Source organism: Oryzias melastigma, linkage group LG11, assembly GCF_002922805.2.
Source record: "Oryzias melastigma strain HK-1 linkage group LG11, ASM292280v2, whole genome shotgun sequence".
Taxonomy (NCBI): Eukaryota; Metazoa; Chordata; class Actinopteri; order Beloniformes; family Adrianichthyidae; genus Oryzias; species Oryzias melastigma.
In genome coordinates this window covers 2,827,082-2,838,421 of record NC_050522.1, presented here as the reverse complement: position 1 = coordinate 2,838,421, position 11,340 = coordinate 2,827,082, and the positions used below count along the sequence as shown (strand labels likewise).

The 11,340-nt window shown below is 46.8% G+C and overlaps 1 protein-coding gene across 1 annotated transcript in view; it reads right to left on the bottom strand.

Moving 5' to 3' along the window:
• Positions 1-6,535, bottom strand: part of LOC112136290 (AT-rich interactive domain-containing protein 1A) — a gene marked incomplete at its 5' end in the record, with an annotated part of 16,236 nt that extends 9,701 nt beyond the window's left edge. Inside the window, 8 exon segments of the mRNA XM_024257895.1 lie at positions 1,053-1,257; positions 1,350-1,559; positions 1,633-1,730; positions 1,808-1,953; positions 4,119-4,419; positions 4,523-4,693; positions 6,032-6,121; positions 6,295-6,535. Of these exon segments, the coding sequence (XP_024113663.1) occupies positions 1,053-1,257; positions 1,350-1,559; positions 1,633-1,730; positions 1,808-1,953; positions 4,119-4,419; positions 4,523-4,693; positions 6,032-6,121; positions 6,295-6,535 (1,462 nt within the window).
• Positions 6,536-11,340: the final 4,805 nt, after the last annotated feature.

Sequence of the window (11,340 nt, the reverse complement as noted above, 5' to 3'; positions counted from 1 at the left end):
AGTGTGTTTATGTCTGCAAATAGCTTTTGAAATACTTTATAAATGTTTTATTAAATACATGCTTTAAAAAAGAATTGCAGGCTTTTAATAAGTTTTCTGTAGTTGATTCATATTACCTCATTTGATTTAAATGTTGTTTTAATGCCAGAAACAAATGAAGGAGAAAAGCTGCATGATTCATTTAAAGATTAATAAACTATTGTCTTTATTTTAGTTAGAATATAGCTTAAAGACCTCAAGTTTAAAGATAATGATGGTTAAGATGAGTGTTTTACATCCAGTCGCCGCACGAACCGATTAGTCGACTAATCGAAAAAAACAATCGGAGATTAGTCGACTATTGAAATAATCGTTTGTGGCAGCCCTACTTATAAATAATAAGTTGTGTATCATACGGAATGGTACAGCTCCTCCATAAAATCACCAACCAAAGTTTCATCTTCGCCGCACTTTTCCAGCTTCAGCCTGAATTAGACGCAGCCGTCTGAGGAGCACGAGACAAACTTCAATGTATGTTATCGTATTTTCAAACAGAAAAAAGATCCAGCTGTTCTCTTGTTATGATGGTTATTTATTTTAAATACCGCTGAACGCCCTTCTCACGTGCATCTGATCAGACTGTAACGTGGCAGCGCATGTGAAGAGACAAGCTGCAGCGGCGCGCGCGAGGGGGGGGACACGCGCAGTTCTCCAGCGGCCTCACCCAAATGCTCCTTTTATCTCGACAAAAAGGAATAAATGTAAGTAAATCCAAAAGGACCGCTGACAGAATCACATGTTGGAATGGTTCTCCCTCAAAGGCTTCAACAATGACTTGTACAATTCTCCGGTGTTATTAAAGTAGAATCTCACAGAGACTCAGACCAATCACTGGAGATGGGTTGCAGACGTTTGCAATATGGCGATATCCGTTTCAGGAAGTGACAGTGAAAGCGGCGGCCTACTTTCACGAGGAGCGGAGGTAATGCATTTCCAATGGGGGACCTCATGGCTTGAGATTGAGTGCCCCTGACCCATCCATGCATTTGTTAAGTGGCGGAGGCAGCGCTCACCAGGACTCGGGGGCTGGATCTTGGGCTGGTTCTTTTTGGTGTCCGTGTTGAAGAAGTCAGGGGGCGGGTCCTCACCGCGCTCGACCTTGCATTCGAAGGCATACAGACACTGGATGTACTGCTTTTTGAGCGAGCTGGCGGCGCTGCTGGACGTGCCCACGTTCAGGTTGGTGGCCAGCTCCCTCCACTTCTTGTTCTTGTTCACCTGGTGGGAGAGGAAGGGAAGGCGGAGCTTCAGAGAAGGAATATGGCGACCTAACACTAACGAGTCAAAGGCAGTCGAGGCTGCAGGCGAACCTGAGTCAGGCCGCCGATCTCTTTCACAGAGACGTAGAGCTTAAAGAGATCCAGAGGCTTCCGGCCCACAGCGGGAAGGTTGTGCATGCCCATGGCCTTCTCCTCAGCAAACGCCAGGTACCGGTCCACCCACATCTTCCTCTCCGGCTCCGGGCCCAGCTCATACAGTCGAGTGATCTTCTCGTTGGTGATGGTGGAAGAACTCGACTTCTGTGTCCAAAGTGAAGGAAACCGTCAGAAAAGAGTAAAGGTCTAAAAAAAGTACTTTCTCCAGACGCTGTACCTTTTTGGATTCTTGTTTGGGAGTACCATCGACTTTGTTGTTCATCTTCTGGGCTGGGGGGATTTTTTCCATGCCAAAGTCAGGGCCTGGAGCCCCTCCTGAATGGGGGGGGGCACAAAAGTTACTGTTAGAGATCTCTTGGACAGCAGAAGGGAGGAGGGAAAGCTAGACTCACCAGGGGTGCTGTTAGGCATGTTCGCATTCATGGGATAAGGCCCCGCCCCCCCCTGATTCATGACACCATGCATGCTGTTCATCCCTGGGCCATACGGAGACCCCGTCCCCATCATGCCAGGGGACATGTTGGGGTAGCCCGGCGGCCTACAGAAGAAAACATTTGAATGTTAGAGACTGGAAAAGGTTTGGAAGTCTCTGTGACAGGGCTGGGTGGTAACACCATAACGATAATTATCGCAATAAAACCTTTTCTCGATATAAAATTAGTCTATCGCGTTTGACTTTTATTTTGAAGGGTCCGAAATTAACACTTACTTGTTGCAAGCGTTTTCTCGTCTTTGGCGAGCAAAAGTTAGAGCTAGTCACCACACGCTGGTTAAATGCTAGCGTCTAAGTAGCTATGCTTATTAGCTCTTCTCTTGGTGAATTTCTTCTATCCTTTTGTGCACCATCTCAGTCCGAAGAAAAAACAAACAAAAAAACAACAGGAAACACAACACCTCATACCCGCAGTTACTTCACCTGTGTAAAGCCTAGCTTGGCAGATGAATACGCCGCGATTTATCACAGGATCCAGTCAGAACTGGAGGATAAAACTGCTTCACTTACAGCAGCAACAGACAGAATAATAAAAAGGGATGATTTGGAGACAGCACTGTTGTTAGACGCTAATTCTATCATGCTAATGCTAACTAGCTCCTCCGTGAGCCACATGTTTGTAAACACGGGCCAGTTTAAAGTCGAACAGTATTTTCATGGACCGGTCTTTAAGACTACAACTAGATTAATTCATAGGACATGAATAAAAATGGTACTTTCACAATTGAATCCACTGTGTTTTAGCAGCGTCTGTAGCATTTGGTGTTACACTGAAAACTGTGACCTGTCAGGTCTTGTGCCCAATCCTTTGATCCCTTACCTAAAGCTGCAGCTTTTATGTCTATGATATATAATAACAATAACCCAAAACATTGTTTTCAGGCTGTTTTTTTGCTATGATTTTATCTAAAGTGTGATCAGCTGGAGACTAAATTATCTCTACATATCTGTCCTTGTTTTCTCAGCAAGTTTGAATTTGAGTTTACAGTTAGATGACCATAAAGTCACATTCATTCCATTAAAAATTACTTTTAAGCAATTTAATTTTCTTGAAAAAAATCTGAAAAAAGTTAAACACACAATGTATTTTTGTGCAACATACTATAATAATTTGGCCAGAAAAAATATGTTTGGCTGGTAGATTCTTTTTAGAATCCACCAGCCAAATTGGCCAGTGACTTATAAACTCCATATGTAGAGGTATTTTAGTTATTTAAAATTTGACAAAAAGCAGAGTAACGTCCACTGCAAATTGAGCAAAAAGGCAATTTCCTTCTGAAACTGGGAAATACCATCAACCTTTTTATCACCTGAAGCAGATATCAATCTCAGACTGAAATAAACAATAGTTATCCAGCAAAAACAACAAAGATCAGTCTAAACTACAAGAACAAATTCATAAGAATTTGCTTTTAGTTCCAAGCTAATTCACAGGATGCTGACAAAAATGAAAATGTTATGTTTGTTTTGTGAAACTTGAAAACATTAGAATGTATTTGTGGAATTAATCCTAAATGAAAATGAAATGATTGCAGTTTAGTGTTCTGTTTTATTTATGTTCTCTTTTAAAACTTGAAACCTTTTGCTTTAATTTTCAGTTTAGTGTATACTTTTCTTAGTTATCTGGAAAAAAAAACTGTTGCATCATATTCCTTCAATGCATCTTTTGTGTTTAAAGAGTGACAGGAAATAAACATTTAAATCTAAATAACCTGCTGACACATTTAACACATTTCTCTGATGAACAACAGTGTTCAAATTTGACAAATGTAGTTAATACTCTGACTTTATTTTTTTTTCTTCTAAATCACTCACAATAACAATGGACTGATCACCACTACCTGCATACTACCTGCACTTTATATGTTGAATTTCACCTGTACTGTTTCATACTGTAAATACTTGTTAATACCTCTCACTGCTATTTATTCCACTTTGCACATTGTAGATACATATTTATACCTGCTAAAGCACTCTGGATGGATGCAAACTGCATTTCGTTGCTGTGTACCTGTGACATGTGCAATGACAATAAAGTTGAATTCTATTCTATTCTATTCTATTTGATTTATATTGTGAAATTTATCGTTATCGCACTATAACTATGAAAACTACATCGAGATGTAAAACATTCCATATCGCCCAGCCCCGCTCTGTGATGCTTTCAGGGCTCTGCTTAAAGTGTAGGAAACAAGAGTCTGCTCTCACACCTGTTGTGTATGGAGTTTGAGGGTCCATGGTGCATGGGGGGGGCACCGTCCTTCCTGTTCATGCCAGGTGGACACATGCCGGATCCCATTTGGGGGGGCATTCCACCCATGTTGGAGCCCATTCCAGGTCCGTAGGGTCGAGCTCCAATCTGCGGTCCGGGACCTATTCTGCTCGGTGGCATGGTTCCGTACGGGCCCCCGCTGCCCTGGCCAGGCATGGGGTTCATGGAGCCACCCATGCTGGGCCCGCTGGGGTAGTTGGTGTTGGGCATTCCCGTGTAGCTGGGCTGTCTGGGATAACCTGATCAGATCCACAGGAAGACTCAGTTTCAATGTTGACTGTATATAATTACTGGACTGAGCAACCCCCCTCCCCCCAATGAATGCTCCTCAACCAGTCTCACCGTGTGGGCCATACTGGCCCCCCTGAGGGACGTAGTTTCCCATGGTGCTGTTCTGGGGGTAAGGTCCCATGCTGCCATGCATGTGGCCTCCTGAAGACTGGCGTGGAGATAAGGCGGAGCCAGGCTGTCCGGGGGAGCCGTACGGGGGCATCTGAGGGTTACGGATGTACACTGGAGGAGATGAGGGGGGCGGGGGGTTACTCAGGCTGACACGTTTACATAAACCACAGGAGCTGTTGTGAAAGGTACAAACTGCTGACCACCTGATCCACCCACACAGGTGGATCTTCAAGGGCGGAGCTTAAACAGGACAAACCCAAACTTTTTTCACTTAGAAGATCCAACATCATCTTTAAAATTCCTGAATCACCATCTATTTTTTATAGGCAAAAATGATTTCGTTTATCGCCTTCACCATCAATTCTTGAACAAGTTCTCTGTCCTTCGTTCAGAGAAACATTCTGAACAAAGGTGGTTCAGAAACCAAAGCCTCATTTCCAATAAGCCATCCAGTCCGGTATTATGAGCGTTTCCATTATAAAATGGACCCATTAAGCTGAACCATTTCTGGGCCTCCATTGGTTGTAGGTTCATAGAAAAATGGAACGGACCGGTTAGGGCGGAGCTACTGCTGAAACCCGTTGATTGACGAAAGGTCAATTTGACAAAAGAAAGCGTCTGTTTTCCTATTTGCCACCTGCAGTCTTCTCTCAAACAACAATAAATACTCTATTGTTGTTGTTAGCCTCAGCCGCATGTGGCAGGACGGTTCGAGTGGAAACAAGGAATGTAACGGATCGCTCGCCACAGCTCAGCCCACACGTGAACCACGCAAAATGATTAGTCAAATCAATTGTCTGTCCACATAATCGGCGTCACATTCCTGTACTGTACACGTCTTCGTTTTAACAGGCATTAACGTTGCTTCCTGACGGTTTTCTGAAAGTCCGTTAACCTGAAGCTCCCGCCGCGTGTGGGAGGAGCTTCTGTCAAAAACTTTTCTCAACTCGTCACGGATACTGAGAGATCAGAGAAATGTATTTGAAGAGATGAATAAAAGTATTGGTGCACGTCTCCGTGTCTGGGTTCAGATCTCCCAGTGAGGAGCAGAAGCTGAATAATGATAGTTCTTTTTCATTTAGGATTTCATTTGGACATTTGGGGTGGGGGGCATTCTCTTCTCTCAGTTTTTGGAGATTCGGTCCCCAGATATGTAAATGTAACCAGAAACTACATGTTTTTAAAGATGTGTTGGTATTCATTTATGCTTTGAAGTAGTTTATATATGTTTTCTCAAATCTGTTTTAAAGCTTTTCAAAAAGGCTTTTCACTTTTTGAAAAATGATCCGAACAGTGACCCTAAAACCGTGACCCGACCCAAACCGGAAGTTTTGAGATCTGTTACACCCCTGAGTTACCTGGACTGTTCTAAACCGGACCGGTCCCGACCGCTCAATGGAAATGAGGCTTAAAACACAGGCGTGTCAGAGGGTGTGGACCTGCACTCACCCCTGTCCTGACCCATGGGTGACTGGTTCATGGAAGGATGCATGATGCTGTCAGACTGGACGCTGGGGGGCCGCGGCGGCATCTGGCTCCCTGCAGGAGAGACAGCACTTTCAGTTTCAGAAAGACGTTTCCACCAGACAGAACTTTAACCATCCACCAATGTTTCAGCCCCCCCCCACACACACTAAAACTTTCAAACAGTTCAAATAGTTTTTGATCCTATATTTAGAATTTTGTCAGGAATCCTTGGAGGTAGACCGTACCTGGCCCTGCGGTGGGGGAGAGGGGGCCGCTGCGAGAAGGGGTGACGCTTGTGGGAGAGCCAACAGGAGAGGGGGAGGGCCCGCGAATGCCTGGAAGGTGAGGGGGGGTGTGCGGAGAGAAAGGCGACTGGGCCGGGTTGCTCTGCTCGCCCTGACTGCTGGACACCCCCGACGTGCTGACCCCCGGACTCAGGGCCGCCTCCGTGCCCGTGGGAAGGTCGTCGATGGAGCCAGAGAGATCCTGGAGCGGAGAGAGAGCGCCACACGTTTAGGAGGAACATAAATAACAGAGGAGGATGCACCGGAGCGGGTTCAGACAATCCAAGAGTTTAGCAGCAAACTCACTTTGAGAGGATTCAGCGTCTGCAAGCTTGCAGTGTTTACATGAAACTGATCTGTTTTCTAAACAACAGTTTAGATGTTTAAAACCAGCAATTCACCAAAACTCAGAAGAGAAAATCCTGAATTTTTATCTGACAGGATTTCACAGAGTCATCAAATGCTGAGCATCAGAGACAGCAGTCCACCATGCCCTCTTATTTATGTATTTGGGGGTGGGGGTTAACTGAGTAAAGTTTCTTCTCACATCATTTTTAAAAAAAGCTCCACATGAATTCAGACGGCCTAGAAGATCCACAAATAGCCCGCACCGGTGTAGGTAGCATATGTGCTCGGCCTGTCAGATCGGCTCGGGGGCTGGCGCATAGATGACGTGTAAGATTCTGATTGGTCCAGACCATTAGACCACTGTCACGTGACACGGGGAATTACAGAGACACTTCCACCATAACAATGCACGGATTCTTCCCGAGTAAAAACCGAGGAGGTCCGAACAAATACGTTAAGAATCACAAAAGGAGGGCTGCACGGTGGCGCAAGTGGTTAGCGCTCTCGCCTCACAGCGAGAAGGCCCCGGTTCGAATCCCGGCTGGGACCTTTCTGTGTGGAGTTTGCATGTTCTCCCCGTGCATGCGTGGGTTTTCACCGGGGACTCCGGCTTCCTCCCACCGTCCAAAAACATGCTTCATAGGTTAATTGGTGACTCTAAATTGCCCCTAGGTGTGAATGTGAGAGTGGATGTGTGTGTGATTGAGGCCCTGAGACAGACTGGCGACCTGTCCAGGGTGTACCCCGCCTTCGCCCTTCAGTAGCCGGGATAGGCTCCGGCACCCCGCGACCCCGAAAGGGAAGAAGCGGTCAAGAAGATGGATGGATGGATCACAAAAGGAGAAGGAATATTTGCAATCAGCCGCAAAAACCTTGACAACGAAATAATCCGATGGAGAGGAATAATCACAGGATAATGATCGTTATTTTAATAGAGAGAAATCAGGCTGGGGAGCATGAAGTTTGAGGTACAGTGGGTGCTAGCGAGTAGCATGCTAGCTTGTTGTTGGTCGTACATTAAAAAAAAAGAAAATAATTATTCGCGCGTATTTTTTTCTAAATACATCCTGCCAATGTTGAACTTCTTTCTGGTCGCACGGACCGGATGAAGTCCCGCTAGAATATGCAGCTCACGTTCTGCTCCGTTACACAAACACCAAGGGCCAAAGTAATAAATAATAGCCCGAGCAGATCTTAACATTTTTTCTTTTCTTTTTTAAAAAATAAACTTTATTGTAAATGTCAGTTTCAGTACAGAAAAACAGCAAATTAGCCAACTTGTTTGTTACAGTTGTGTGACGTCATCACTAGTCGCAAGCCCCCGAGCTGATCTGACAGGCCGAGCACATCTGCTACCTACACCGGCACACAAACACCACCACCCCTCAAAAACCGCGAGGACTTGCGGGAAGCCAGTCATCTGCAGCTGGGTGGGGGCTCTGCCACCATGTGGGGGCGTCACAGAGCTTCAAACGGGGGGGACACAGCGGCTGACGATTCTGTTCGGGGGAGGTTGATGTTTACACATCGGCCAATCACGTGGAGCCCATGTGCTCGCTCTGAAATGCAAGCTCATCCCGCATCCAAGGAGGGAAAAATGTGAGGGGGAGGGAAAAGAGCAGAACCTGGAAAGGAGCCAACCGTTCCCACAGAAGTCTCACAGGCTGGCTGCGGCCCCGAAGCCGGCGGTTTTTGCACTTGAAACGGCGCCCGCTGCTATTTTTGGGACGTGACCTGATGGAGAAACCCCAGAGGGAGTGACAGGAGGAGAACGCTGATTCAGAAATCCCCCCCCCACACACCACCACCCCCAAATACACACCTCCCGCTGCCTCACTTCTTTAAGAGTGAAAAAACAGCACTTCTGACATGCAGTGACTTCAGCATCTACTCAGTCTGTGGGCTGGCATGCATTTTAATGACAGACGGCAACAAGAAAACAGCTGAAACACAGCTGAAACAGGTCGAAAGGACAGCCAAAAAAGGGCTGAAACTGGTCCAAAACAAGTATCAAAAAGGCCTCAAACGGGCAAAACAGGACTGAAACTGAGCCAAAACAGAAATGAAAAAGGGGGGAAACTCACAAAACCAAAAAAGGGATAAATTACCACAAAAACAGAGAGAAAACAGAGTCAAAACTGAGCAGAAACAGAACCGTAACAGCAAAAAACGAGGCCAAAACAAGTATGAGTGTCAACCAAAACACGTTTGAAATAGTCAAAACAAGGCTGAAACTGACCTAAACAGGACTGAAACGAGGCTTGTTTACGTATGAAGCCATCTAAAATGGCAGAAATTGGACTGAAAACAGGTCTGAGACTGGGCTGAAACATGGATGAAACTGGGTCAAACAGAGATGAAGTACAACTCTGAAGCAAAGCTGTGTCAAAAGGGGAAAAAACAGGCTTAAAACAGGTATGAAGCATAGCTGAAACGAGGCTGAAGCACATCTTAACCAAAGCTTAAACAGGAATGAAGCTTGTGGGTTTTCCCGCCACATCCAGTGTTTTACATTTTGCTATCACCCTGGTCAGCTGACCTGCATCCACAGTCCAGAACTTTCTCTGTTTCCAGCACCAGACATCACAAGACGCATCATCTGAGAGACGGAGACCCTCCCAACAGACCCAGGGTCTCCTCACCGTAGTCTGGCAGTACCAACCCCTGCTAGATCACGGTTCTTCTGGTTGAAGTTCTGCAGACACTCCATTCATCAAACTTTTCCATATTGAATTATTTCTGATATTTTCCTTGGGGTTGTTAAGACAAAGTTCCCCTGCCCAAAAATCTTTTTTTTTAGTCTCAGATGCTCAATCTTACAACGAAGCAGATGATAGAGTGACAGCTTCCACGCTCCTTCTGTGCGATCAAGGTGGGGGAGACACACCGCGAGTCTCCAGCAGAATCATTAGTTATGAGTTTTTGCAACTTCCAATGAGCTCACACAAAGCAGAGAAAACTCCTGTCACTGAGTTGCTGGGTGGGGGGTGGGGTGGGGATAACAATGACATCAGAATGAAGAGCACATTGGAATGGGGGGGCTACACAGAACCCCAACTGTCAGTCATTTACAGGACACATTTCCTGTTCATGTCTGAGCTTCAGCTGAGGTCATGGACTGGTTCCCACGGAAACAGGTGCTGATAATCTCTAGTACTCCAGCAGAAGTTTGTATACTTTTCCAAACTTAAAAACTGAGAGAAAGAGTTCCGTTGATGGTGTTAATGATGATGACACAGAGGACAGGCCAGGTCTCAAACAGGAGGACACGCCCACCACCTGCTGATTGGCTCACAGAGGCAGAGCCACATCCATGTAAAGTAGGATCAAAAACCTAAATAAAGTTTTGGTTTATGTGAACGTCTTGTAGTCAAAAACGACAACAGTACAAGCCTGCTTGAACTAATAGATCAGACAGGACAGCGATGGTGGGGTGGGGGGTTCTGCCATCAGAGCCCAGCCCAAACAGAACCATCCAGACTCAGCGGGTCGGTTCTGCGCAGAAGAAACATGGCTGCTCTGGAGGCGAGCGCTCTGCTGACAGCTTGGCTTGGGGGGGGCAGCATTGTAAATGAGCACATGTGAGCCCCCACCTCCTCCCACCCACTCTGCAGTCATTGATTTTTCCCAGCTCAATGCTGCACAGCAGCAGCCCGTTCTGCTGACTGCACAAGCCGGACTGTGGGGGGGGTGCTGAGTCTCTGCTATTCAACACGCTCATTACTGGAGGATGATGAGGAGGATCAGGCAGGACTGTGGGGGGAGCATCCTCTGTGGCAGGCGAGCGCAGTGGCTGATGCTGAGGAGGAAGATGGCATTTTTCTGGAAGAGGAGGAAGAGCAGGAGGAAGAGGAGGACGGAGGAGGAGAGCACTGAGAGCACGGCAGCCATTTTGTGCTTTTAGCAGCTCGGCCTAACATGGAAAGGCAGCGCAGCTGCCCAAAGTCTGCACAGACAGAGAGAAATCAAAGAGCCGTCTGCAGACAGCTTCACCGAATCAATCACACCTCAGCAGAGCCGTGTCTGCCCCCCCACTCTTTTCAGACCAAGATAAGCTCTCTGGAATGTGTGACCCGGCTCGGAACTGTAACCAGATCGGGGGGGCTTGGACCCTCTCTCTGACCCCGACTGGCTCTCCTCACTCTCAGGCCCACACATGCTAAACAAAATAAACAGGAGGAGGGGGAGGGAGCTGCCATGGTAACCAGATCCACGTGGTCGACACATTTCAGCGGCCCCTCCCCCACCCACAGCCGGTTCTGTGTCCCTCAGCGGTCTGCCTGCTCAGGGGGAGGAGCCTGCTGCCGGTCCAGGAAATGCCACCCTGTCTTAAACTTCAACCACTTTGATTAGACTCTGTTTATATTCTGTGACCACAAGGGGGCGGGGCTTAATGTGCAAACCATGTCTCCATGAAGACGCAGACAGTTGAGCATTTGGATGCTGGCGGAGGGATGAGAAGAACAGCACCACCAACCCTTACAGAGGACTGTGGGGGAGAGCACCACCACTGGGGGGTGCTATCAATCCACTGCTAGGGATAGCAAAGGCGCCCCCACCCTCCAAAAAGCAGCCATTACAGGTATTCACCAAAAAGCCTCCGTCCACACTGAAGCATGATGGCTCAGGTGGGTGGGGGGTGGGGGGCTGTATTAATGT